General features: G+C 63.1%; 3 protein-coding genes and 1 long non-coding RNA gene across 6 annotated transcripts in view; 2 read left to right on the top strand and 2 right to left on the bottom strand.

The window, feature by feature from the left end:
• The window catches only part of LOC127465135 (uncharacterized), a 28,899-nt gene extending 24,023 nt beyond the window's left edge, over positions 1–4,876 (bottom strand). Inside the window, exon 1 of the mRNA XM_051775634.1 lies at positions 4,407–4,876. The gene's annotated coding sequence lies outside the window, so the exon portion shown is untranslated. The remainder of the gene's footprint in view (positions 1–4,406) is intronic.
• Positions 4,877–6,959: 2,083 nt separating this feature from the next.
• LOC127465132 (mucin-3B-like) lies at positions 6,960–13,350 on the top strand. Its single transcript, XM_051775631.1, has 10 exons — positions 6,960–7,187; positions 7,294–7,401; positions 9,049–9,164; positions 10,066–10,124; positions 10,221–10,357; positions 10,495–10,557; positions 10,642–10,804; positions 11,831–11,992; positions 12,881–12,963; positions 13,057–13,350. Exons 1-10 carry the CDS (start codon positions 7,091–7,093, stop codon positions 13,224–13,226), a joined length of 1,158 nt encoding a protein of 385 aa, XP_051631591.1. The 5' UTR covers positions 6,960–7,090; the 3' UTR covers positions 13,227–13,350.
• On the bottom strand, positions 7,419–8,799 carry LOC127465133 (uncharacterized). Of its 2 annotated transcripts, none has more exons than XR_007901873.1 (4): positions 8,761–8,799; positions 8,371–8,383; positions 8,195–8,295; positions 7,419–7,679 (listed from the first exon to the last, which is right to left on the bottom strand). It is a non-coding gene; the product is annotated as an uncharacterized LOC127465133 (long non-coding RNA). The 2 variants fall into 2 exon arrangements; XR_007901874.1 differs by lacking the exon at positions 8,195–8,295 and adding an exon at positions 7,944–8,044.
• A 1,766-nt stretch (positions 13,351–15,116) lies between the features above and the next one.
• AP1S1 (adaptor related protein complex 1 subunit sigma 1) lies at positions 15,117–27,897 on the top strand. 2 transcript variants are annotated; one of them, XM_051775632.1, is made up of 6 exons: positions 15,117–15,275; positions 17,403–17,581; positions 20,375–20,483; positions 21,902–22,111; positions 22,970–23,041; positions 27,536–27,897. In XM_051775632.1, the coding sequence occupies exons 1-6, from the start codon at positions 15,273–15,275 to the stop codon at positions 27,581–27,583; spliced, it is 621 nt and encodes a 206-aa protein (XP_051631592.1). In that variant the 5' UTR covers positions 15,117–15,272; the 3' UTR covers positions 27,584–27,897. The 2 variants fall into 2 exon arrangements, with proteins under 2 accessions (XP_051631592.1, XP_051631593.1); XM_051775633.1 differs by lacking the exon at positions 22,970–23,041 and having other exon boundaries at positions 15,129–15,275; positions 21,902–22,039; positions 27,536–27,889.
• The last annotated feature ends 77 nt before the right edge of the window (positions 27,898–27,974 follow it).

Here is a 27,974-nt window from a genome sequence, read left to right as displayed (position 1 = left end):
GTCCAGCACGACCCCAGTGTCCAGCACCAGCCCAGTGTCCAGCACGACCCCAGTGTCCAGCACCAGCCCAGTGTCCAGCACGACTCCAGTGTCCAGCACCAGCCCAGTGTCCAGCACGACCCCAGTGTCCAGCACCACACCAGTGTCCAGCACCACCCCAGTGTCCAGCACCAGCCCAGTGTCCAGCACGACTCCAGTGTCCAGCACCAGCCCAGTGTCCAGCACGACCCCAGTGTCCAGCACGACCCCAGTGTCCACTACGACCCCAGTGTCCAGCACGACCCCAGTGTCCAGCACCACCCCAGTGTCCAGCACCAGCCCAGTGTCCAGCACGACCCCAGAGTCCAGCACGACCCCAGTGTCCAGCACCACCCCAGTGTCCAGCACCAGCCCTGTGTCCAGCACCACGCCAGTGTCCACTACGACCCCAGTGTCCAGCACGACCCCAGTGTCCAGCACCACGCCAGTGTCCAGCACCACACCAGTGTCCAGCACGACCCCAGTGTCCAGCACCACACCAGTGTCCAGCACCACGCCAGTGTCCAGCACGACCCCAGTGTCCAGCACCAGCCCAGTGTCCAGCACGACCCCAGTGTCCAGCACCACGCCAGTGTCCAGCACGACTCCAGTGTCCAGCACCACACCAGTGTCCAGCACGACCCCAGTGTCCAGCACGACCCCAGTGTCCAGCACCAGCCCAGTGTCCAGCACGACCCCAGTGTCCAGTACGACCCCATTGTCCAGCACGACCCCAGTGTCCAGCACCACGCCAGTGTCCAGCACCACTCCAGTGTCCAGCACGACCCCAGTGTCCAGCACCACGCCAGTGTCCAGCACCACGCCAGTGTCCAGCACCAGCCCAGTGTCCAGCACGACTCCAGTGTCCAGCACCACACCAGTGTCCAGCACGACCCCAGTGTCCAGCACCACCCCAGTGTCCAGCACGACTCCAGTGTCCAGCACAACGCCAGTGTCCAGCACCAGCCCAGTGTCCAGCACGACCCCAGTATCCAGCACCACCCCAGTGTCCAGCACGACCCCAGTGTCCAGCACCACCCCAGTGTCCAGCACGACCCCAGTGTCCAGCACGACCCCAGTGTCCAGCACCAGCCCAGTGTCCAGCACGACTCCAGTGTCCAGCACCAGCCCAGTGTCCAGCACGACCCCAGTGTCCAGCACGACCCCAGTGTCCAACACCACGCCAGTGTCCAGCACCAGCCCAGTGTCCAGCACGGCCCCAGTGTCCACTACGACCCCAGTGTCCAGCACGACCCCAGTGTCCAGCACGACCCCAGTGTCCAGCACCACGCCAGTGTCCAGCACGACCCCAGTGTCCAGCACCACGCCAGTGTCCAGCACCAGCCCAGTGTCCAGCACGGCCCCAGTGTCCACTACGACCCCAGTGTCCAGCACGACCCCAGTGTCCAGCACGACCCCAGTGTCCAGCACCACGCCAGTGTCCAGCACCACGCCAGTGTCCATCACGACCCCAGTGTCCAGCACCACGCCAGTGTCCAGCACCACGCCAGTGTCCAGCACCAGCCCAGTGTCCAGCACGACCCCAGTGTCCAGCACCACACCAGTGTCCAGCACGACCCCAGTGTCCAGCACGACCCCAGTGTCCAGCACCACGCCAGTGTCCAGCACCAGCCCAGTGTCCAGCACCACTCCAGTGTCCAGCACGACCCCAGTGTCCAGCACCACACCAGTGTCCAGCACGACCCCATTGTCCAGCACCACGCCAGAGTCCAGCACGACCCCAGTGTCCAGCACGACCCCATTGTCCAGCACCACGACAGTGTCCAGTACAACCCCAGTGTCCAGCACGACCCCAGTGTCCAGTACGACCCCTGTGTCCACTACGACCCCAGTGTCCAGCACGACCCCAGTGTCCAGTACGACCCCAGTGTCCAGCACCACGCCAGTGTCCAGCACCACGCCAGTGTCCAGCACGACCCCAGTGTCCAGCACGACCCCAGTGTCCAGCACCACGCCAGTGTCCACTACGACCCCAGTGTCCAGCACGACCCCAGTGTCCAGCACCACACCAGTGTCCAGCACGACCCCAGTGTCCAGCACCACGCCAGTGTCCAGCACCACGCCAGTGTCCAGCACGACCCCAGTGTCCAGCACCAGCCCAGTGTCCACTACGACCCCAGTGTCCACTACGACCCCAGCGTCCAGTACGACCCCAGTGTCCACTACGACCCCAGTGTCCAGCACGACCCCAGTGTCCAGTACGACCCCAGTGTCCAGCACCACGCCAGTGTCCAGCACCACGCCAGTGTCCAGCACGACCCCAGTGTCCAGCACGACCCCAGTGTCCAGCACCAGCCCAGTGTCCAGCACCACGCCAGTGTCCACTACGACCCCAGTGTCCAGCACGACCCCAGTGTCCAGCACGACCCCAGTGTCCAGCACCACGCCAGTGTCCAGCACGACCCCAGTGTCCAGCACGACCCCAGTGTCCAGCACCACGCCAGTGTCCAGCACCACACCAGTGTCCAGCACGACCCCAGAGTCCAGCACGACCCCAGTGTCCAGCACCACGCCAGTGTCCAGCACGACCCCAGTGTCCAGCACCAGCCCAGTGTCCAACACGACCCCAGTGTCCAGCACCAGCCCAGTGTCCAGCACGACTCCAGTGTCCAGCACCACACCAGTGTCCAGCACGACCCCAGTGTCCAGCACCAGCCCAGTGTCCAGCACGACCCCAGTGTCCAGCACCAGCCCAGTGTCCAGCACGACTCCAGTGTCCAGCACGACCCCAGTGTCCACTACGACCCCAGTGTCCAGCACGACCCCAGTGTCCAGCACGACCCCAGTGTCCAGCACGACCCCAGTGTCCAGCACCACCCCAGTGTCCAGCACCACGCCAGTGTCCAGCACGACCCCAGAGTCCAGCACGACCCCAGTGTCCAGCACCACCCCAGTGTCCAGCACCAGCCCAGTGTCCAGCACCACGCCAGTGTCCACTACGACCCCAGTGTCCAGCACGACCCCAGTGTCCAGCACCACGCCAGTGTCCAGCACCACACCAGTGTCCAGCACGACCCCCGTGTCCAGCACGACCCCAGTGTCCAGCACCACGCCAGTGTCCAGCACGACCCCAGTGTCCAGCACCAGCCCAGTGTCCAGCACGACCCCAGTGTCCAGCACCACGCCAGTGTCCAGCACGACTCCAGTGTCCAGCACCACGCCAGTGTCCAGCACGACCCCAGTGTCCAGCACCACGCCAGTGTCCAGCACGACCCCAGTGTCCAGCACCACGCCAGTGTCCAGCACCACGCCAGTGTCCAGCACGACCCCAGTGTCCAGCACCAGCCCAGTGTCCAGCACGACCCCAGTGTCCACTACGACCCCAGTGTCCAGCACGACCCCAGTGTCCAGTACGACCCCATTGTCCAGCACGACCCCAGTGTCCAGCACCACGCCAGTGTCCAGCACCACTCCAGTGTCCAGCACGACCCCAGTGTCCAGCACCACACCAGTGTCCAGCACCACGCCAGTGTCCAGCACCAGCCCAGTGTCCAGCACGACTCCAGTGTCCAGCACCACACCAGTGTCCAGCACCACCCCAGTGTCCAGCACGACCCCAGTGTCCAGCACCACGACAGTGTCCAGCACGACCCCAGTGTCCAGCACCAGCTCAGTGTCCAGCACGACCCCAGTGTCCAGCACGACCCCAGTGTCCAGCACGACCCCAGTGTCCAGCACCACGCCAGTGTCCAGCACCACTCCAGTGTCCAGCACGACCCCAGTGTCCAGCACCACGCCAGTGTCCAGCACCACGCCAGTGTCCAGCACGACCCCAGTGTCCAGCACCAGCCCAGTGTCCAGCACGACCCCAGTGTCCAGCACGACCCCAGTGTCCACTACGACCCCAGTGTCCAGCACGACCCCAGTGTCCAGTACGACCCCATTGTCCAGCACGACCCCAGTGTCCAGCACCACTCCAGTGTCCAGCACCACTCCAGTGTCCAGCACGACCCCAGTGTCCAGCACCACGCCAGTGTCCAGCACCACGCCAGTGTCCAGCACGACCCCAGTGTCCAGCACCACACCAGTGTCCAGCACAACCCCATTGTCCAGCACCACGCCAGAGTCCAGCACGACCCCAGTGTCCAGCACGACCCCATTGTCCAGCACCACGACAGTGTCCAGTACGACCCCAGTGTCCAGCACGACCCCAGTGTCCAGTACGACCCCAGTGTCCAGCACGACCCCAGTGTCCAGTACGACCCCAGTGTCCACTACGACCCCAGTGTCCAGCACGACCCCAGTGTCCAGTACGACCCCAGTGTCCAGCACGACCCCAGTGTCCAGCACCACGCCAGTGTCCACTACGACCCCAGTGTCCAGCACGACCCCAGTGTCCAGCACCACGCCAGTGTCCAGCACCACACCAGTGTCCAGCACGACCCCAGTGTCCAGCACGACCCCAGTGTCCAGCACCACACCAGTGTCCAGCACGACCCCTGTGTCCAGCACGACCCCGGTGTCCAGCACGACCCCAGTGTCCAGCACCACGCCAGTGTCCAGCACGACCCCAGTGTCCAGCACCACGCCAGTGTCCAGCACCAGCCCAGTGTCCAGCACGACCCCAGTGTCCAGCACGACCCCAGTGTCCACTACGACCCCAGTGTCCAGCACGACCCCAGTGTCCAGCACCACGCCAGTGTCCAGCACCAGCCCAGTGTTCAGCACGACCCCAGTGTCCAGCACGACCCCAGTGTCCAGCACCACGCCAGTGTCCAGCACCACACCAGTGTCCAGCACCACCCCAGAGTCCAGCACGACCCCAGTGTCCAGCACCAGCCCTGTGTCCAGCACCACGCCCGTGTCCACTACGACCCCATTGTCCAGCACGACCCCAGTGTCCAGCACCACGCCAGTGTCCAGCACCACACCAGTGTCCAGCACGACCCCAGTGTCCAGCACGACCCCAGTGTCCAGCACCACGCCAGTGTCCAGCACGACCCCAGTGTCCAGCACCAGCCCAGTGTCCAGCACGACTCCAGTGTCCAGCACCACACCAGTGTCCAGCACGACCCCAGTGTCCAGCACGACCCCAGTGTCCAGCACCACGCCAGTGTCCAGCACCAGCCCAGTGTCCAGCACGACTCCAGTGTCCAGCACGACCCCAGTGTCCACTACGACCCCAGTGTCCAGCACGACCCCAGTGTCCAACACCACGCCAGTGTCCAGCACCAGCCCAGTGTTCAGCACGACCCCAGTGTCCAGCACCACGCCAGTGTCCAGCACCAGCCCAGTGTCCAGCACGACCCCAGTGTCCAGCACGACCCCAGTGTCCAACACCACGCCAGTGTCCAGCACCAGCCCAGTGTCCAGCACGACCCCAGTGTCCAGCACCACCCCAGTGTCCAGCACCACCCCAGTGTCCAGCACGACCCCAGTGTCCAGCACCAGCCCAGTGTCCAGCACGACCCCAGTGTCCAGCACCACACCAGTGTCCAGCACGACCCCAGTGTCCAGCACGACCCCAGTGTCCAGCACCACGCCAGTGTCCAGCACGACCCCAGTGTCCAGCACCACGCCAGTGTCCAGCACCACGCCAGTGTCCAGCACGACCCCAGTGTCCAGCACCACGCCAGTGTCCAGCACCACGCCAGTGTCCAGCACGACCCCAGTGTCCAGCACCAGCCCAGTGTCCAGCACGACCCCAGTGTCCAGCACCAGCCCAGTGTCCAGCACGACCCCAGTGTCCACTACGACCCCAGTGTCCAGCACGACCCCAGTGTCCAGTACGACCCCATTGTCCAGCACGACCCCAGTGTCCAGCACCACGCCAGTGTCCAGCACCAGCCCAGTGTCCAGCACGACTCCAGTGTCCAGCACCACACCAGTGTCCAGCACGACCCCAGTGTCCAGCACGACCCCAGTGTCCAGCACCACGACAGTGTCCAGCACCACCCCAGTGTCCAGCACCAGCCCAGTGTCCAGCACGACCCCAGTGTCCAGCACCACGCCAGTGTCCAGCACCAGCCCAGTGTCCAGCACGACTCCAGTGTCCAGCACCAGCCCAGTGTACAGCACGACCCCAGTGTCCAGCACGACCCCAGTGTCCAGCACCACCCCAGTGTCCAGCACGACCCCAGTGTCCAGCACCACGCCAGTGTCCAGCACGACCCCAGTGTCCAGCACCACGCCAGTGTCCAGCACCAGCCCAGTGTCCAGCACGGCCCCAGTGTCCACTACGACCCCAGTGTCCAGCACCACGACAGTGTCCAGCACCACGCCAGTGTCCAGCACCAGCCCAGTGTCCAGCACGACCCCAGTGTCCAGCACCACGCCAGTGTCCAGCACCAGCCCAGTGTCCAGCACGACCCCAGTATCCAGCACCACGCCAGTGTCCAGCACCACTCCAGTGTCCAGCACGACCCCAGTGTCCAGCACCACACCAGTGTCCAGCACGACCCCATTGTCCAGCACCACGCCAGAGTCCAGCACGACCCCAGTGTCCAGCACGACCCCAGTGTCCAGCACCACGCCAGTGTCCAGCACGACCCCATTGTCCAGCACCACGACAGTGTCCAGTACAACCCCAGTGTCCAGCACGACCCCAGTGTCCAGCACCACGACAGTGTCCAGCACAACCCCAGTGTCCAGCACCACGACAGTGTCCAGCACGACCCCAGTGTCCAGCACCAGCTCAGTGTCCAGCACGACCCCAGTGTCCAGCACGACCCCAGTGTCCAGCACGACCCCAGTGTCCAGCACCACGCCAGTGTCCAGCACGACCCCAGTGTCCAGCACCAGCCCCGTGTCCAGCACGACCCCAGTGTCCAGCACCAGCCCAGTGTCCAGCACGACTCCAGTGTCCAGCACCAGCCCAGTGTCCAGCACGACCCCAGTGTCCACTACGACCCCAGTGTCCAGCACGACCCCAGTGTCCAGCACCACGCCAGTGTCCAGCACCACGCCAGTGTCCAGCACGACCCCAGTGTCCAGCACCACACCAGTGTCCAGCACCACACCAGTGTCCAACACCACGCCAGTGTCCAGCACGACCCCAGTGTCCAGCACCACACCAGTGTCCAGCACGACCTCAGTGTCCAGCACGACCCCAATGTCCAGCACCACCCCAGTGTCCAGCACCACACCAGTGTCCAGCACCACTCTTGTGACCACATCCACCACCACTCGCGGCACCACCACCACCGCAGGTACCTCCCTCTCCCCCATCCTTCCCCTCCCTCTCCCCCCTCCTTCCCCTTCCTCTCCCGTCTCCTTTTCCCTTCCCGTTCCTTCCCCACTCCCTTCCTTTTCCAGGGATTTGCCTCAACGGCGGCTCGTGGGTGGACGGGCAGTGCCGGTGCCCCCTCGGCTTCACCGGATCCCGGTGCCAGGACGTCATGATCACCATCCCCACCACGCCCGGTAGGAATTCCCGGGTTTATTTTTTTGGGATGAGACCTCTAGGGGGGAACAGGAGGGGCAGGGGAGGGTCCTCCGGGTGACCGTATCCCAAAAAAAACCCTTCTCCTGCCGGTGCCGGAGTCCGGCGGGACGGGGAGGTTTGGGAAGAGGGGATGGTTCCCGAGGGTTCTGCTCACGGAGGGGGAGGCAGGGGTGGGATCCGCCGGGGATTCCCGCCCGGGAATTTCGGGAGATGGGGGTTGATCCCGGTCCAAGGCGCCAACAAGAGCGGGATCCACCTGGGATTCCCACCTGGGATTCCCAGTCGGGAATTTCGGGAGATGGGGGTTGATCCCGGTCCAAGGCGCCAACAAGAGCGGGATCCACCTGGGATTCCCACCTGGGATTCCCAGTCGGGAATTTTGGGAGATGGGGGTTGATCCCAATCCAAACCACATCCAGGAGCAGGAGCCACCTGGGATTCCCACCTGGGATTCCCACCTGGGAATTTTGGGAGATGGGAGATGACCCCAATCCAAGCCACATCCAGGAGCAGGATCCACCTGGAATTCCCACCTGGGATTCCCAGTCGGGAATTTCGGGAGATGGGGGTTGATCCCAATCCAAACCACATCCCAGAGCAGGATCCACCTGGGATTCCCACCTGGAAATTCTGGGAGATGGGGGTTGATCCCAATCCAAACCACATCCAGGAGTGGGATCCACCTGGGATTCCCACCTGGGATTCCCACCTGGGAATTTTGGGAGATGGGAGATGACCCCAATCCAAGCCACATCCAGGAGCAGGATCCACCTGGAATTCCCACCTGGGATTCCCAGTCGGGAATTTCGGGAGATGGGGGTTGATCCCAATCCAAACCACATCCCAGAGCAGGATCCACCTGGGATTCCCACCTGGAAATTCTGGGAGATGGGGGTTGATCCTAATCCAAGCCACAGTCAGGAGCAGGATCCACCTGGAATTCCCACCTGGGACTCCCAGCTGGGAATTTTGGGAAATGGGGGTTGACCCCAATCCAAGTAACATCCAGGAGCGGGATCCACCTGGGACTCCCAGCTGGGAATTTCAGGAGATGGGGGTTCATCCCAATCCAAGCCACATCCAGGAGCAGGATCCACCCGGGATTCCCGGATGGGAATTTGGGGAGATGAAGCAATGACTCAACTCCAAGTCACATCCAGGAGCGGGATCCACCTGGGAATTTTGGGAAATGGGAGATGACCCCAATCCAAGTAACATCCAGGAGCAGGATCCACCTGGGATTCCCAGATGGGAATTCTGGGAGATGAAGCAATGACTCAGCTCCAAGCCACATCCAGGAGTGGGACCCACCTGGAATTCCCACCTGGGTTTCCCACCTGGGAATTTTGGGAGATGGAGGTTGACCCCAATCCAAGCCACATCCAGGAGCGGGACCCACCTGGGATTCCCAGCTGGGATTTCTGGGAGACGGGGAACGTCCCGGCCCATCCCGGGATCACCCAGAGGAGCCGCAGGACCGTCCCAGCTCTCTCCCCTAACGCCCCTTTTCCAACGACCCCCAGACCCAAAAGGGGGGGGTTCAGAAGGGGGGGGGGGGGGGAGATTTTGGGGTCCCTCCTCTCCGTCTCCTCCACGTCCCGAATCCGCGTCCCCCTTCCCCACAGAGGCCAACGGGACGGTGCAGGTGGATCTTCGCGTCGTCAACCGCAACTTCACCGACGACCTCTACGACAGCAGCTCCCCCGGCTACAAGGAGCTCGTCCGGAACTTCACCGAGCAGGTAGAGGGGACAATCCCCCCCCGGGATGGGGCCAGAGGGGCTGGAGAGCAGCCAGGCGGGAAGGGAGCTGGGATTTGGGATGGGCGGGAAGCTGGAGGGGAGCCGGAGTGTGGCCGGAGGGACGAGAGGGACGATGGATCCCGGGTTGGAGAAGGGGAGGGATTTTTAGGGTCCCTGGGAGGTCGCCCCTGGAGTGTGGTGTCCAGCTCTGGGTCCCTCGGATCGGGATGGATGTGGAGGGGATGGAGTAGGGACAGGGAAGAGGAGAGAGGGCTGGGGAAGGGTCTGGAGAACAATTCCCGTGAGGAGAGGCTGAGGGAGATGGGATTTCCTTAAATACATCCCTGGGGTCACCCCAAACACCTCCATGGGGTCACCCCAAACACCTCCATGGGGTCACCCTAAATGCGTCCCTGGGGTCACCCCAAACACAGCCCTGGGGTCACCCCAAATACATCCCTGGGGTCACCCCAAACATATCCCTGGGGACACCTTAAACAGGTCCTTGGGGTCACCCCAAACACCTCCATGGGGTCACCCCAAACACCTCCATGGGGTCACCCTAAACATGTCCCTGGGGTCAACCCAAACACAGCCCTGAGGTCACCCCAAACACCTCCATGGGGTCACCCCAAACACATCCCTGGGGTCACCCTAAAGGCGTCCCTGGGGTCACCCCAAACACAGCCCTGGGGTCACCCCAAACACCTCCATGGGGTCACCCTAAACACATCCCTGGGGTCACCCCAAACACACCCCACGGACACTCCCGCGGGGTCTCCTCCGGCTCCACCGGGATGGATTTTTTTGGGGGAGAGGGGGGGGGGTATCCCCTAAAAATAGGGACACCCCAGAAGGGAACAGGCCCCGAAATCCCACCCGGATCCCTCCTCTCTTCCAGATGCAGGAGGTCTACAAGACCATCGACGGCTACAGGGGCATCGAGGTGCAGCGGTTCAGGTGAGCGCGCGGGGTGGGGTCGATGGGGGCGGCGCGTTTTCGGGGGGAAAAAGTGAGGATTTGGAACCAGAACCGTGGTTTTTCCCCCTCCCCAAGCCCCGGCAGCGTGGTGGTCCATCACACCGTCATCGTGGCCCTGCCGGTGACCACCCAGAGCCAGGAGAAGCTCCACAACGTCACGGTCGACCTGCAGCAGAAGGTCGAGGCGGCGGTGACGCAGTTCAACTGCGAAGGTACCCGCGGGCTCGGGGGGACTCTGGGGGGGCTTTCCCACCTCATCACCCACCCCAAACCCTCCGGGACACCCTCGGGGGGGGTTTTGGGGCGTGTCCACCCCCCCTGAGACCCCCCAATTTAATCTCTGCTCCAGACGAGTTGTGCTTCAACTCCAACGTCTCGGTCACCGAAGTCCAGCTCGAATTCAACGAGACAGGTGAGTGGTGGGGGGATGTGTGTCCATCTGGGGGGGTCCCACCCCGGGTTTGGGGTCTCCAGTTGACCTCTGTCCCCTCTCCAGCCTATTGCCAGAGCGAAGTGCCCGAGGGGTACCAGGAATTCTTCTTCCCCAACCTGACGAGCTCCGGGTTGACCTGCATGTCCAACTGCACGCCGGACACCGCCGGCACCATCGACTGCAACCGTGGCACATGCCGGGTCACCAGGAGCGGCCCCCAGTGCTTGTAAGGGCTCAGGGGAACCTTTCCTCCTCCTCCGAGGGCGTCCCACGGGGATCCGACCCTTCTGGTGGATCTCCGGGGCTGAAAACCCCTCGGGGTTGGAGGAGGGTCTTGGTTCACAAGGATCCAACCTTCTGGAGGATCTCCATGGTCATTCCCAGGGCTAAAACCCTCTGGGTTTTGGCAGGATCTTGTCCTCATGGATCCAACCTCCTGGAGGATCTCCATGGTCATCTCCAGCACCCAATTCCCCAGGTTTTAGCAGGATCTTGGTCCTCATGGATCCAACCTTCTGGTGGATCTCCATGACCACCTCCAACACCAACCCCCCCCAGGTTTTGGCAGGATCTTGTCCTCATGGATCCAACCTTTTGATGGATCTCCATGGTCACCTCCAGGGTTAAAAACCCCTGAGGTGGAGCAGGATCTTGGTCCTCATGGATCCAACCTTCTGGTGGATCTCCATGGTCACCTCCAGCACCCAAACCCCCTGAGGTGGAGCAGGATCTTGGTCCTCATGGATCCAACCTTTTGATGGATCTCCATGGTCACCTCCAGGACTAAAACCCTCTGGGTTGGAACAGGGTCTTGTCCTCAAGGATCCAACCTCCTGGAGGATCTCCATGGTCATCTCCAGCACCCAATTCCCCAGGTTTTAGCAGGATCTTGGTCCTCATGGATCCAACCTTCTGGTGGATCTCCATGACCACCTCCAACACCAAACCCCCCCAGGTTTTGGCAGGATCTTGTCCTCATGGATCCAACCTTTTGGTGGATCTCCATGACCACCTCCAGCACCAAACCCCCTGAGTTTTAGCAGGATCTTGGTCCTCATGGATCCAACCTTTTGGTGGATCTCCATGGTCACCTCCAGCACCCAATTCCCCGGGTTTTGGCAGGATCTCCCTCCAAGACGTGGCACAATCGGGTCAGGGGGGGTGGAAAAGGGAGGGGGTTTCTTCTGGCGGTCCCAGCTTTGGGTTCACCCCTTCCTCGTGTGTTTGCCCCCCCCCCTTTTCCCCCCCAAAGCTGTGACGAGACCAACCTCTACTGGTACCAAGGCAACCGCTGCGCGTCGCGGGTCAGCAAGTTGGGCGTGGGCTTGGGCGTGGCCGTGGCCGTCCTGGCCGTCACCGTCGCCGTCCTCGCCTTCCTCCTCTTCCGGGCCAGGAGGTCCGGCTCGTCCCACTGGTGAGGGGGGACGGGACCCCCGGGTGACCTCCCTGGGGTGGGAGAACCTCGCTGGGTGGTCGGTTCGCGGGTGTTCCTCGTCGTGGATGAGCTTCTGGGGGCGGAGTGGGGTGGACTGGGAGGGACTGGGAGGGACTGGGAGGGACTGGGAGGGGACTGAAAGAGAGTGGAGGGGACTGGGAAGGGATTTGGAGGGACTGGGAGGGACTGGGAGGGATTGGGATGGACTTGGGGAGGAGTGGGAGGGACTGGGAGGGACTGAGTGGGGACTGGGAGAGAATGGAGGGGACTAGGAGGGACTGGGAGGGACTGGGAGGGACTTGGGGAGGAGTGGGAGAGAGTGGGAGGGACTGGGAGGGGACTGGGAAGGGACTGGGAAGGGATTTGGAGGGACTGGGAGGGACTGGGAGGACTGGGTGGGATATACTGGGATGGACTGGGATAATGGGATATACTGGGGGGATATTGAGAGGGACTGGGACGGGATTGAGAGGGACTGGGAGGGACTGGGGTAGACTGGGATTGACTGGGATATAGGGGGATATACTGGGAGGGGACTGGGATATACTGGGATGTACTGGGACGTAGTGGGACGTACTGGGAGGGGGACTGGGAGGGGATTGGGATATACTGGGATGGACTGGGAGGGGACTGAGATATAGTGGGATATACTGGGATGGACTGGGATATAATGGGATATACTGGGAGGTGGGCTGGGATATACTGGGATGTACTGGGACGTAGTGGGATATACTGGGAGAGAGACTGGGAGGGACCAGGAGCAGAGTGGGAGGGTCCTTCGTGGGGGGTGGGGGGAGTGGAGGAGCTGGAAGGGGGGGGGGTCCAGACAGGGATGGACCCTCTGACCCCCCTCCCCGTGTCCATCAGGGATCAGATGACCTTTGACCAGTGGTACCAGGACAGCACCGAGGAGTGGGACCGGCCGGGGACCATCACCTTCTACAACCCAGGTGGGTGGGTGGGGGGTCCCCCGTGACCCCCCTGGGGTGGGGGGAGTCGGTTTGGGCCCGCCCTGACCCCCCTTGCCCCGTCCTGTCCCGCAGGCGCTCAACTGGAAGACGACCACGCGCTCGACCGCGGCGTCGTGGAGCTGCCGGCGCCGGTGAGACCGCGGGGACCTTGGGTTTGGGACCCCTCCAATCTTCCCTCCGCGTCTGAGGCGTCCCAGCAGATCCGGATCCCGAGGCCGAGGGAGATCGTGACGGAGTTCTGAGACGCGGCGGCGGCGGCGCCGGGAGCGCCGGGGAGGTGATCGACGCCGCGGCGCCGGCGCCGGCATCGCGGTCAACGCCGACATCTTGGTCAACGCTGACATCTTGGTCAACGCCGTCATCGTGGTCAACGCCGTCATCGTGGTCAACGCCGTCATCGTGGTCAACGCCGACATCTTGGTCAATGCCGTCATCGTGGTCAACGCCGACATCGTCATCGGCGGCGGCGGCGTCATCGTGAAGGTCATCGATGCCGTCGTCGTCATCGCCGCCGTCGTCGTCGTCATCGTTGCTGTCGTCAACGTCATCGTCGTCAGCGCCGTCATCGTCATGAATGTCAACACCATCATCATCATCATTGTTGTCATGAATGTCATCAACACCATCATCGTCATCATCATCATCATGATCGTGAATGTCACGATCACCATCATCACCCTCACCTTCATCCCCACCTCCACCACCATTTTTAGGGTGGTGACCCCACTTTTAGGGCAATGACCCCATTTTAGGATGGTGACCCCACTTTTAGGATGATGACCCCAATTTAGGATGGTGACCCCACTTTTAGGGTCAGGACCCCAATTTAGGATGGTGACCCCACTTTTAGGGTCAGGACCCCAATTTAGGATGGTGACCCCATTTTTAGGATGGTGACCCCACTTTTAGGGTCAGGACCCCATTTTTAGGATGGTGACCCCATTTTAGGGTGGTGGCCCCATTTTTAGGGCGGTGACCCCACTTTTAGGGCGGTGACCCCATTTTTAGGGTGGTTACCCCATTTTTAGGGTGGTGACCCCAATTTAGGGCGATGACCCCATTTTTAAGATGGTGAGCCCACTTTTAGGATGGTGACCCCAATTTAGGGCGATGACCCCATTTTTAGGATGGTGAGCCCCATTTTTAGGGTCAGGACCCCATTTTAGGATGGTGACCCCACTTTTAGGATGGTGACTCCATTTTAGGATGGTGACCCCAATTTAGAGAGGTGACCCCAGTTTATGATGATGACCCCACTTTTAGGATGGTGACCCCACTTTTAGGATGGTGACCCCATTTTAGGATGGCAACCCCATTTTTATGATGATGACCCCAATTTATGATGATGACCCCAATTTATGATGATGACCCCATTTTAGGGTGATGACCCCATTTTTAGGGTGGTGACCCCATTTTCGGGTGCTGACCTCGCACCCAGCAGCACTTTCGGGCCGTGGCCCCTCTCCAAGGTCATGCCCCCCTCCCCCTACCCCCCCACCCCAAATTCAGGGGTGAGACCCCCCCAAACCCCCCCAAACCCCCGGGGCTGGACCCCCAAGTTCTTCCCAATAAAGTCCCTCCAAGGACTCTGGTGTTACTGGTTTGTTCTGACCACGCCCCCTCCCATCGCTGTGGCAACCGGCCACGCCCCCTTGCCGTTGCCTTGGCAACAGGCCACTCCCTTGGTGACAGGCCACGCCCTCACATTGCCTTTGCGTCAGGCCACGCCCCCTCCGACCAGAAGCCCCTCCCCATTCCCTTGGTGATTGGACACGCCCTCCTCCGTTGCCGTGACAACAGACCGCACCCCTCCCCGTTGCCTTGGTAACAGTCCACGCTCCCTCCCGTTTCCATAGCGACAGGCCACGCCCCCTCCCCCGCAAAGTCCCCCCGTTGCTCTGACGACAAACCACACCCCCCTCGCGTTGCCTTGACGACGGACCACGCCCCTCTTTCCATTGTATTGGTCGCAGGCCACGCCCCCTTCTGCAGGAAGCCCCTCCCCACTCATTTGGCGGTCGGCCACGCCCCTCCCTCCCCGTTTCCCTGACAACAGGCCCCGCCCCCTGGGCCCTCAGCCCTCCCCCGACCGGAAGCGGCGCGCCGTGCGCGGTGACGTCACACCCGGAAGCGGCGGCCCCGGCGCGGCGCTGCCGGAGCGGCCCCGTCCGACCCCCTCCCCCGGACCCCCCGGGACCCCCCCGGGACCCCCCCGGGACCCCCCCCCCCGACCCCCGGGACCCCCGGCCACGGCCCCGGCCGAGGCCCCGCCCCCGGGACACGGCGCTATGGTGAGTTTGGGGAGGAGGGGGGGGGGGGGGAGGACGTTCTGTGGGAGTCACGTGTTGCGCGGGGAGGGGGGGGGGGGTCGTGTCGTGAGCCGGGGTGTGACCTTTGACCTGTGACCCCGGCGCCGCGCTCGGGTTTCCACGGCCCCGCGTGACCGAGCGTGACCCCCTCTCCCTTCCCCCCTCCTCACCGTGACCCCCCCAAAACCCACCGGGACCCCCCCAAAACCCACCGGGACCCCCCCATGACCCCTCGTGACCCTCCCATGGCCCCCCCAAACCCCACAGGGACCCCCCTAAACCCCCCCGTGACCACCCCATGACCCCCCTGGTGACCCCCTGTAACCCCCCCAAAACCCACAGGGACCCCCCCCATGTCCCTTCAGGACACCCCGGGACCCCCCCAGACCCCCCCGGGACCCCCCCAAAACTCACCGGGACCCCCCCCATGTCCCTTCAGGACCTCCCGTGGCCCCCCCACGGCCCCCAACCCCCCACAGGACCCCCCCAAAACCCACAGGAACCCCCCATGTCCCTTCGGGACCCCCCGGGACCCCCCAAAACCACCCTGGGACCCCCCCAAAACCCGCAGGGACCCCCCCATGTCCCTTCAAGACCCCCCGGGACCCCCCCAAACCCCCCCGGGACCCCCAAAAAACCCACAGGAACCCCCCAAAACCCACAGGAACCCCCCCCATGACCCCTCGTGACCCTTCCATGGCCCCCCCACGCCCCCCAATCCCACAGGGACCCCCCTTAAACGCCCCCCGTGACCAGCCCATGACCCCCCTGGTGACTCCCCCCAAACTCGCCCCAAACCCCCTCCCAGCCCCCCAGTGACCCCCCCAACCCCCCCAGTGCCCCCCCAGATGTGGTTCCTGTTGCTGTTCAGCCACCAAGGGAAGCTCTGCCTTCAGACTCCTCTACTCCCTGACCCCAAAATCCCCCCCAAAATCCCCCCAAACCCCCCCAAATTTCCTCCAACCCCCCCAAACCCCCTCCCCAACCCCCCAGTGACCCCCCCCTAGCCTCCCAGTGACCCCTTGGTGACCCCCTCGGCCCCCCCAGCTGCAGTTCCTTCCACCAAGGGAAGCTGAGGCTGCAGAACCCCCCCACTCTGGGACCCCAAAACCCCCCAAAATCCCCCCAAACCCCCCCAAACTCCCCCCAAATCCCCTCCCCAGCCCCGCAGTGACCCCCCCAAGCCCACCAGTGACCTCCCTGGCCCTCCCCAAGCCCCCCAATGACCCCCCCCAGTGCCCCCCCCAGATTTGGTTCCTGCTGCTCTTCAGCCACCAAGGGAAGCTGAGGCTGCAGAACACCCCACTCTGTGACCCCAAAACCCCCCAAAATCCCACATACACCCCCCAAACCCCCCCAAATCCCCCCCAAATCCCCTCCCCAGCCCCCCAGTGACCCCCCCAAGCCCCCCAGTGACCCCCCCTGGCCCCCCCAGATGTGGTTCCTGCTGCTGTTCAGCCACCAAGGGAAGCTCTGCCTTCAGACTCCTCTACTCCCTGACCCCAAAATCCCCCCCAAATCCCCCCAAACCCCCCCAAATTTCCTCCAACCCCCCCAAACCCCCTCCCCAACCCCCCAGTGACCCCCCCAGTGCCCCCCCAGATTTGGTTCCTGTTGCTCTTCAGCCACCAAGGGAAGCTCTGCTTTTAGACCCCCCCACTCCCTGACCCCAAAACCCCCCGAAAATCCCACATACACCCCCCAAACCCCCCCAAATCCCCCCCAAACCCCCCCAAATCCCCTCCCCAGCCCCCCAGTGACCCCCCCAACCCCCCCAGATGCGGTTCATGCTGCTGTTCAGCCACCAAGGGAAGCTGAGGCTGCAGAACCCCCCACTCTGGGACCCCAAAACCCCCCCAAATCCCACATACACCCCCCAAATCCCCCCCAAACCCCCCCAAATCCCCTCCCCAGCCCCCCAGTGACCCCCCCTGCCCCCCCAGATGCGGTTCATGCTGCTGTTCAGCCACCAAGGGAAGCTGAGGCTGCAGAACCCCCCACTCTGGGACCCCAAAACCCCCCCAAATCCCACATACACCCCCCAAATCCCCCCCAAACCCCCCCAAACCCCCTCCCCAGCCCCCCAGTGACCCCCCCCTGCCCCCCCAGATGCGGTTCATGCTGCTGTTCAGCCGCCAAGGGAAGCTGAGGCTGCAGAAGTGGTACCTGGCCACGGCCGACAAGGACAAGAAGAAGATGGTCCGGGAGCTGATGCAGGTGGTGCTGGCCCGGAAACCCAAAATGTGCAGCTTCCTCGAGTGGAGGGACCTCAAGGTGGTCTACAAGAGGTGAAGCCCTCCCCCCCTCAAAAAAAAGAAAAAATCGGATTTTCCGATTTTTCCCCAAAAAAAAAAAAAAAATTTTTGATAAAAAAAGCTATTTTTCGCCCCGAAAAAGAGGGTTTTCTGCCCCTAAAAAGCAGGTTTTTTGCCCCTAAAAATCAGTTTGTTCGAGGGAAGGCTCGGCTGGCGGAAGGGAAAAGGGGGTTTTCCAGGAAAAAAAAAAAAAAGGGGGGGTTTTCACTGAAAAAAGGAGGTTTTCTGCTTAAAAAAAAGCAGGTTTCTCACTGAAAAAAGGAGGTTTTCTGCTTAAAAAAAAAAAAGGAGGTTTTCTACAAAAAAAAAATAGAGGGTTTTTTTTTTTTTTTAAAAAAAAAAGGGGGTTTCTCACCAAAAAAAAGGTTTTCTGCTAAAAAAAAAAAGGAGGTTTTCCACGAAAAAAAATAGAGGTTTTCAAAAAAAAATAAAAATAGAGGTTTTCAAAAAAAAAAAAACAAAAAAAAAAAAAAGAGAGAGATTTCCCACAAAAAAAAGATTTTCCACAAAATAAGAGATTTTCCACAAAAAATTAGAAGTTTTCAGGAAAAAAAAAAAAAAAAGAAAGATTTCCCACGAAAAAAAAGATTTTCCCCAAAATAAGAGATTTTCCACCAAAAAAAATATTTCCTGTTAAAAAAGGAGTTTTTCTACCAAAAAAAAGCAGCTTTCCCCCCCCCCTCAAAAAAAAAGAGATTTCCCTTAAAAGAAGGAGGTTTTCCACAAGAAAAAGGAGGATTCTCACCCAATTTTGGCCCCTCCACCCCCATTTTGACCCCTCCCAACACCCCACGTTGGGTTGACCATGAGGAGTTGACCACGTTGGGTTGACCATGGTGGGCACAACCCCCCCACCTTCGAGGGTTCCTTGGGGACCTCCCCCCATCTCTGGGTGGGTTTTTGGGGGTCCAGGAGCCCCCTCACCCCAATTTTGGCCCCCCCAGGTCCATTTTCACCCCTCCTGTGTTGGATTGACCATTAAGAGTTGACCACGTTGGGTTGACCATGGTGGGCACAACCCCCCCACCTTTGGGGGTTCCTTGGGGACCTCCCCCCATCTCTGGGTGGGTTTTTGGGGGTCCAGGAGACCCCTCACCCCAATTTTGGCCCCCCCAGGTCCATTTTTGACCCCTCCCATGTTGGATTGACCATTAAGAGTTGACCACGTTGGGTTGACCATGGTGGGCACAACCCCCCCACCTTTGGGGGTTCCTTGGGGACCTCCCCCCATCTCTGGGTGGGTTTTTGGGGGGTCCAGGAGCCCCCTCACCCCAATTTTGGCCCCCCCAGGTCCATTTTGACCCCTCCCGTGTTGGGTTGACCATGAGGAGTTGACCACGTTGGGTTGGCCATGGTTGGGTTGACCATGGTTGGGTTGACCATGGTGGGCACAACCCCCCCACCTTTGGGGGTTCCTTGGGGACACCCCCCATCTCTGGGTGGGTTTTTGGGGGTCCAGGAGCCCCCTCACCCCAATTTTGGCCCCCCCAGGTCCATTTTTGACCCCTCCCATGTTGGATTGACCATTAAGAGTTGACCACGTTGGGTTGACCATGGTGGGCACAACCCCCCCCACATTTGGGGCTTCCTTGGGGACCTCCCCCCATCTCTGGGTGGGTTTTGGGGGGTCCAGGAGACCCCCCAACTTCCTTTTTACCCTCTCACCCCCATTTTTTACCCCTCCCATGTCGGGTTGACCATGAAGAGTTGACCACATTGAGTTGACCACGGTGGGCACAACCCCCCCACCTTCAGGGGTTCCTTGGGGACCTCCCCCCATCTCTGGGTGGGTTTTGGGGGGGTCCAGGGGTTCCCCCACCCCAATTTTGGCCCCCCCAGGTCCATTTTTGACCCCTCCCATTTTGGATTGACCATTAAGAGTTGACCACGTTGGGTTGGCCATGGTTGGGTTGGCCATGGTTGGGTTGACCATGGTGGGCACAACCCCTCCACCTTCGAGGGTTCCTTGGGGACCTCCCCCCATCCCTGGGTGGGTTTTTGGGGGTCCAGGAGACCCCTCCACCCCAATTTTGGCCCCCCCAGGTCCATTTTCACCCCTCCTGTGTTGGGTTGACCATGAAGAGTTGACCATTAAGAGTTGACCACGTTGAGTTGACCATGGTGGGCACAACCCCTCCACCTTCGGGGGTTCCTTGGGGACCTCCCCCCATCTCTGGGTGGGTTTTTGGGGGTCCAGGAGCCCCCTCACCCCAATTTTGGCCCCCCCAGGTCCATTTTTGACCCCTCCCATGTTGGATTGACCATTAAGAGTTGACCACGTTGGGTTGACCATGGTGGGCACAACCCCTCCACCTTTGGGGGTTCCTTGGGGACCTCCCCCCATCCCTGGGTGGGTTTTTGGGGGTCCAGGAGCCCCCCCCAGCCCGGTTTTGCCCCCCTCAGGTCCATTTTTGACCCCTCCTGTGTCGGGTTGACCACGAAGAGTTGACCATGTTGAGTTGGCCATGGTTGGGTTGACCATGGTGGGCACAACCCCCCCCACATTTGGGGCTTTCTTGGGGACCTCCCCCCATCTCTGGGTGGGTTTTGGGGGGTCCAGGAGCCCCCTCACCCCAATTTTGGCCCCCCAGGTCCATTTTGACCCCTCCTGTGTCAGGTCGACCACGAAGAGTTGACCACGTTGGGTTGACCATGGTGGGCACAACCCCCCCCACCTTCGGGGGTTCCTTGGGGACCTCCCCCCATCCCTGGGTGGGTTTTGGGGGGTCCAGGAGCCCCCCCCAGCCCGGTTTTGGCCCCCCCCAGGTACGCCAGCCTGTACTTCTGCTGCGCCATCGAGGGCCAGGACAACGAGCTGATCACCCTGGAGCTCATCCACCGCTACGTGGAGCTGCTGGACAAGTACTTTGGCAGCGTGAGTGGGGGGGGCACGGGCTGGGGGGGACACCCCGGGGGCAACAGGGACACCCTGGGGGCACCAGGGGCATCCCAGGGGCACCAGGGACACCCCGGGGGCAACAGGGACACCCCCAGAGTCACCAGGAGAGCCCCAGGGACACCAGGGACATCTCAAGGACATCCCAGGGTCACCAGGGACATCCCAAAGGTCACCTCAGGGTCACTAGGGACATCCCAAGGACATCCCAAGGATCACCAGGGACATCTCAAGGGGCATCAGGGACATCCCAGGGTCACCAGGGGCACCCCCAGAGTCACCAGGAGAGCCCCTGGGGTCACCAGAAACGTCTCAAGGGTCACCCCAGGGTCACCAGGGACATCTCAAGGGTCACCAGGGAAATCCCAGGGTCATCAGGGGCACCCCAGGGGCACCAGGGACATCTCAAGGACATCCCAAGGGTCACCAGGGGCACCCCAGGAACATCCCAGGGTCACCAGGGACACCCCCAGAGTCACCAGGAGAACCCCAGGGTCACCAGGAACATCTCAAGGGTCACCCCAGGGTCACCAGGGACATCCCAAGGACATCCCAGGGTCTCCAGGGGCACCCCAGGGACATCTCAAGGGGCACCAGGGACACCCCAGGGGCACCAGGGACATCTCAAGGGTCACCTCAGGGTCACCAGGGACATCCCAAAGGTCACCTCAGGGTCACTAGGGACATCCCAAGGACATCCCAGGGTCACCAGGGACATCTCAAGGGGCAACAGGGGCACCCCAGGGACACCCCAGGGACACCAGGGACATCTCAAGGACATCCCAGGGTCACCAGGGACATCCCAAAGGTCACCTCAGGGTCACTAGGGACATCCCAAGGACATCCCAAGGGTCACCAGGGACATCTCAAGGGGCATCAGGGACATCCCAGGGTCACCAGGGGCACCCCCAGAGTCACCAGGAGAGCCCCTGGGGTCACCAGAAACGTCTCAAGGGTCACCCCAGGGTCACCAGGGACATCTCAAGGGTCACCAGGGAAATCCCAGGGTCATCAGGGGCACCCCAGGGGCACCAGGGACATCTCAAGGGGCATCAGGGCCATCCCAGGGTCACCAGGGGCACCCCAGGGACACCCCAGGGGCACCAGGGACATCTCAAGGGTCACCTCAGGGTCACCAGGGACACCCCAATGTCCCCCGGTGACCACCAGGACCACCCCAAGTGCCACCAGGACACCTCCAAGGCCACCAGGAGTGCCCCAAGTGCCACCAGGAGCCCCCCAATGTCCCCCAGTGGCCACCAGGGCCACCCCCAAGTGCCACCAGGATCCCCCCCAACCCCACACGTCCCTTGTACCCCCCCAGCCTTGAATTTTGGGGGTCCCTGGGGTGACATTTCCCCCTCCCCTGGGGTGACATTTCTCCCTCCCCCGGGCAGGTGTGTGAGCTGGACATCATCTTCAACTTCGAGAAGGCCTATTTCATCCTGGACGAGTTCGTGATGGGGGGGGAGATCCAGGACACCTCCAAGAAGAGCGTCCTCAAGGCCATCGAGCAGGCAGACCTGCTGCAGGAGGTGAGGGGACCCCAAAACCCAGGGGAGGGGGTCGTGGGGACCACCAGAGTCAGTGCAGACCTGCTGCAGGAGGTGAGGGGACCCCAAAACCCAGGGGAGGGGGTTATGGGGTCGTGGGGACCCCCAGAGTCAGTGCAGACCTGCTGCAGGAGGTGGGGGGACCCCAAAACCTGGGGGGGGGACCACCAGAGTCATTGGGGGGCACCTGGAGGGTCATGGGGACCACCAGAGTCAGTGCAGACCTGCTGCAGGAGGTGAGGGGACCCCAAAATCCAGGGGAGGGGGTTATGGGGTCGTGGGGACCACCAGAGTCAGTGCAGTCCTGCTGCAGGAGGTGAGGGGACCCCAAAATCCTGGGGAGGGGGTCGTGGGGACCACCAGAGTCAGTGCAGACCTGCTGCAGGAGGTGGGGGGACCCCAAAACCCAGGGCAGGGGGTTATGGGGTCGTGGGGACCACCAGAGTCAGTGCAGACCTGCTGCAGGAGGTGAGGGGACCCCAAAACCTGGGGGGGGACCACCAGAGTCATTGGGGGGCACCTGGAGGGTCATGGGGACCACCAGAGTCAGTGCAGACCTGCTGCAGGAGGTGAGGGGACCCCAAAACCTGGGGGGGGACCACCAGAGTCAGTGTGGGGCACCTGGAGGGTCATGGGGACCACCAGAGTCATGATGGACCTTATGGACCACCCATGGGGTTGTGGGGACCCCCCAGAGTCAGTGCAGACCTGCTGCAGGAGGTGGGGGGACCCCAAAACCCAGGGGAGGGGGTCGTGGGGACCCCCAGAGTCAGTGCAGACCTGCTGCAGGAGGTGGGGGGACCCCAAAACCCAGGGCAGGAGGTTATGGGGTCGTGGGGACCACCAGAGTCATTGTGGGGCACCTGGAGGGTCATGGGGACCACCAGAGTCAGTGCAGACCTGCTGCAGGAGGTGAGGGGACCCCAAAATCCTGGGGAGGGGGTCGTGGGGACCACCAGAGTCAGTGCAGACCTGCTGCAGGAGGTGAGGGGACCCCAAAACCCAGGGGAGGGGGTTATGGGGTCGTGGGGACCCCCAGAGTCAGTGCAGACCTGCTACAGGAGGTGAGGGGACCCCAAAACCCAGGGGAGGGGGTCGTGGGGACCCCCAGAGTCATTGGGGGGCACCTGGAGGGTCATGGGGACCACCAGAGTCAGTGCAGACCTGCTGCAGGAGGTGGGGGGACCCCAAAACCCAGGGCAGGGGGTTATGGGGTCGTGGGGACCACCAGAGTCATTGTGGGGCACCTGGAGGGTCATGGGGACCACCAGAGTCATGATGGACCTTATGGACCACCCATGGGGTTGTGGGGACCCCCAGAGTCAGTGCAGACCTGCTGCAGGAGGTGGGGGGACCCCAAAATCCAGGGGAGGGGGTCGTGGGGACCACCAGAGTCAGTGCAGACCTGCTGCAGGAGGTGAGGGGACCCCAAAACCCAGGGGAGGGGGTCGTGGGGACCACCAGAGTCATTGGGGGGCACCTGAAGGGTCATGGGGACCACCAGAGTCAGTGCAGACCTGCTGCAGGAGGTGGGGGGACCCCAAAATCCTGGGGAGGGGGTCGTGGGGACCACCAGAGTCAGTGCAGACCTGCTGCAGGAGGTGAGGGGACCCCAAAACCCAGGGGAGGGGGTCGTGGGGACCACCAGAGTCATTGGGGGGCACCTGAAGGGTCGTGGGGACCACCAGAGTCAGTGCAGACCTGCTGCAGGAGGTGGGGGGACCCCAAAACCTGGGGAGGGGGTTATGGGGTCGTGGGGACCCCCAGAGTCAGTGCAGACCTGCTGCAGGAGGTGAGGGGACCCCAAAACCCAGGGGAGGGGGTTATGGGGTCGTGGGGACCCCCAGAGTCAGTGTGGGGCATCTATGGGGTCGTGGGGACCCCAAAATCCGGGGGGCCCCCCCAAACTGGACCAGAGCCCCCCCCCGACTGGTCCATAGACCCCCAAACTGGGATGTAGCCCCCCAAACTGGGACAGTGCCCCCCCAAACTGGGCTGTAGCCCCTGAAATGGTGTCATAGCCCCCCCAAACTGGGACAGAGCCCCCGAAATGTCGTCATAGCCCCCCCCAAACTGGGATGAACCCCCCCAGACTGGGCCATAGACCCCCAAATGTTGTCATAGCCCCCCCAAACTGGGATGAACCCCCCCAAACTGGGTCATAGCCCCCCCAAACTGGGCCATAGCCCCCCCAAACTGGGATGAACCCCCCCAAACTGGGTCATAGCCCCCCCAAACTGGACCATAGCCCCCCCAAACTGGGATGAACCCCCCCAGACTGGGCCGTGGCCCCCCCCCTTTCCCTGCAGCAGGTCGGGGGGGGGTCACTGCGGGCGCTGCAGGGAAATGAGTCACCGAGTCAGCGGCGCTGCAGTGACGGCTCTGACACCCCCCCGGGGCCCCCCCAGCACGTGACACCCCCTCCCGTGTCCCCACGTGTGTCCCCCCAACACGTGACACCCCTCCCGTGTCCCCCCACGTGTCCCCCCAACATGTGGACACCCCCTCCCGTGTCCCCCCACGTGTCCCCCCAACATGTGACACCCCCCCGTGTCCCCACGTGTGTCCCCACATGTCCCCACAACACGTGACACCCCCCTGGGGCCCCCCCCAGCACGTGACACCCCCCCCTGTGTCACCCCCCAACATGTGACACCCCCCCCGTGTCCCCACATGTGTCCCCACGTGTGTCCTCAACACGTGACACCCCCCGGGGCCCCCCCAACATATGACACCCCCCCTGTGTCCCCCCGTGTGTCCCCACATGTCCCCCCAACATGTGACACCCCCCCCGGGGCCCCCCCCAACATGTGACACCCCCCCCCGTGTCCCCCCGTGTGTCCCCCACGTGTCCCCCCAACACATGACACCCCCCGTGTCACCCCCCAACACGTGACACACCCCCCCCGTGTCACCCCCTAACATGTGACACCCCCCCGGGGCCCCCCAACATGTGACACCCCCCCCCTGTGTCACCCCCCAACATGTGACAACCCCCCCCCCGTCCCCTCACGTGTGTCCCCACAACACGTGACACCCCCCTTGTCACCCCCCACCACGTGACACCCCCCCCGTGTCCCCCCACGTGTCGCCCCAACATGTGACACCCCCCCCATGTCACCCCCAACATGTGACACCCCCCCCATGTCACCCCCTAACATGTGACAACCCCCCCCCCGTCCCCTCACGTGTGTCCCCCCAACACGTGACACCCCCCCCTGTGTCCCCACGTGTGCCCCAACGTGTCCCCCCCACCCCCCGGGGCCCCCCCAGCACGTGACACTTCCCCCCGTGTCACCCCCCAACATGTGACACCCCCCCCCCGTGTCCCCACGTGTGTCCCCACGTGTCCCCCCAACACGTGACACCCCCCTGTGTCCCCACGTGTGTCCCCACAACATGTGGCACCTCCCGTGTCACCCCCCCAACACGTGACACCCCCCCCCTGTCCCCTCACGTGTGTCCCCACAACACGTGACACCCCCCTTGTCACCCCCCACCACGTGACACCCCCCCCCGTGTCCCCCCACGTGTCGCCCCAACATGTGACACCCCCCCCCATGTCACCCCCAGCATGTGACACCCCCCCCATGTCACCCCCCAACATGTGACAACCCCCCCCCGTCCCCTCACGTGTGTCCCCCCAACACGTGACACCCCCCCTGTGTCCCCACGTGTGCCCCAACGTGTCCCCCCACCCCCCGGGGCCCCCCCCAGCACGTGACACTCCCCCCGTGTCACCCCCCAACATGTGACACCCCCCCCCCCGTGTCCCCACGTGTGTCCCCACGTGTCCCCCCAGCACGTGACACCTCCCGGGGCCCCCCCAACACATGACACCCCCCGTGTCACCCCCCAACATGTGACACCCCCCCCCGTGTCCCCCCGTGTGTCCCCACGTGTCCCCCCAACACGTGACACCCCCCCTGTGTCCCCACGTGTGTCCCCACAACATGTGGCACCTCCCGTGTCACCCCCCCGTGTCACGTGACACCCCCCAATGTCCCCCCAACACGTGACAACCCCCGTGTCGTCCCCACGTGTCCCCCACGCGCCCCCCCCAGCACACGACACCCCCCCCATGTCCCCCCAACACGTGACACCCCTCTGTGTCACCCCCAAACATGTGACACCCCCCCTGTGTCCCCCCACGTCCCCATGTGTGTCCCCCTAACACGTGACACCCCCCCACGTGCCCCCCCAACATGTGACACCCCCCCGTGTCCCCCCCATGTCCCCCCAACACGTGACACCCCCCCGTGTCCCCCCCATGCCCCCCCAACATGTGACACCCCCCCGTGTCCCCCCCATGTCCCCCCAACACGTGACACCCCCCCCGTGTCCCCCCCATGTCCCCCCAACATGTGACACCCCCCCGTGTCCCCCCCATGTCCCCCCAACATGTGACACCCCCCCGTGTCCCCCCCATGTCCCCCCCAAACATGTGACACCCCCCGTGTCCCCCCCATGTCCCCCCAACACGTGACACCCCCCCGTGTCCCCCCCATGTCCCCCCAACACGTGACACCCCCCCCGTGTCCCCCCCATGTCCCCCCCAACACGTGACACCCCCCCCGTGTCCCCCCCATGTCCCCCCAGCACGTGACACCCCCCTCGTGTCACCCCCCAACATGTGACACCCCCCCTGTGTCCCCCCACGTCCCCCCAACATGTGACACCCCCCCGTGTCCCCCCCATGTCCCCCCAACATGTGACACCCCCCCGTGTCCCCCCCATGTCCCCCCCAACACGTGACACCCCCCCCGTGTCCCCCACGTGTGTCCCCCCAAACATGTGACCCCCCCGTGTCACGTGACCCCCCCCAGTGTCCCCCAACACGTGACACCCCCCCGTGTCCCCCCCAGTGTCCCCCAACACGTGACACCCCCCCATGTCCTCCCCTCGTGTCCCCCCCATGTCACGTGACACCCCCCCGTGTGTCACGTGACACCCCCTCCTCATGTCCCCACGTGTCCCCCCCCCGTGTATTTTTTTTGGGGGGGGGTGGGGGGAGAGGTCACCCCTTTTTTTGGGGAGGGGGCCCTCCCCTGGTGGGGGTTAAAGGGTGGACCCCCCCCCACACACACCCCATGTCTTTTTTTGGGGGGGGGGGTGTCACCCCCTTTTTGGGGGGGTCACCCCCTTAAACTCCCCCCAGGGTACCCCCTTATGTCCTTTTTTGGGGGGGGTCACCCCTTTTTTGGGGGGGTCACCCCCCTTAAACTCCCCCCAGAGCCCCCCCCGTATCTTTTTTTGGGGGGGGGGGGGGTCACCCCTTTATCCCCCCCCAGACCCTTTTTGGGGGGGGTTGTCTCCCCTTAAACCCCCCCAGGGACCCTCTTACACCTTTTATTTTTGGGGGGAGGGGGTCACCCCTTTCTTTGGGGGGGGTCACCCCTTTTTTTTGGGGGGGGGTGTCACCCCTTCGTGCCCCCCCCTCTAACCCTCCCCCCTCTTTTCCCCCCCCCCCCCCCCCAGGAGGACGAATCCCCCCGGAGTGTCCTGGAGGAAATGGGGCTGGCGTAGCCCCCCCACCCCCCCCCCAAATTTTGGGGGGAGAGAAGCTGGAGGGGGTGACAGGACCCCCCTAAAAAATTTTGGGAGGGGTCCCAACCCCCCACCCCTTTCAACCACAAGGGACCAACCCCCCCCCCCCCCCCCCACCACCGTGGAGACAAGGAGGGGGGGGACACCCCCCCCCCCCCAAAAAGCCCCCCCCCCAAACTGTAAATATATATATATATATAGGGGGGCTGGGGGTGGGGGGGGGTCTCCCCAATTTTTGGGGGGGGGTCCCCAATTTTTTGGGGGGTGGGGGAGTGTCCCTGTGCCCCTCCCCTTCACCTCTCTTTTGGGGGGGGGGGGGGCTCCCCCCTCTTTAAAACTGGGCGGGGGGGGAGGAAAAGGGACACTTTGG

Source organism: Manacus candei, unplaced genomic scaffold (genome assembly GCF_025592945.1).
Source record: "Manacus candei isolate 608988 ecotype Guabito, Panama unplaced genomic scaffold, ASM2559294v1 h1tg000317l, whole genome shotgun sequence".
Taxonomy (NCBI): domain Eukaryota; kingdom Metazoa; phylum Chordata; class Aves; order Passeriformes; family Pipridae; genus Manacus; species Manacus candei.
This window is presented reverse-complemented; position numbering and strand designations above follow the sequence as displayed.

Bases quoted from the DNA above. Each gene is read 5' to 3' on its own strand.
- LOC127465132 (XM_051775631.1), top strand. From the start codon at position 7,091: ATGTCCAGCACCACCCCAGTGTCCAGCACCACACCAGTGTCCAGCACC. The intron at 10,358-10,494 runs GTACCCGCGGGC...TCTCTGCTCCAG, and splicing joins GACGCAGTTCAACTGCGAAG to ACGAGTTGTGCTTCAACTCC. The intron at 10,805-11,830 runs GTAAGGGCTCAG...TCCCCCCCAAAG, and splicing joins AGGAGCGGCCCCCAGTGCTT to CTGTGACGAGACCAACCTCT.
- AP1S1 (XM_051775632.1), top strand. The intron at 20,484-21,901 runs GTGAGTGGGGGG...TCCCCCGGGCAG, and splicing joins TGGACAAGTACTTTGGCAGC to GTGTGTGAGCTGGACATCAT. The intron at 23,042-27,535 runs GTGAGGGGACCC...CCCCCCCCCCAG, and splicing joins GTGCAGACCTGCTGCAGGAG to GAGGACGAATCCCCCCGGAG.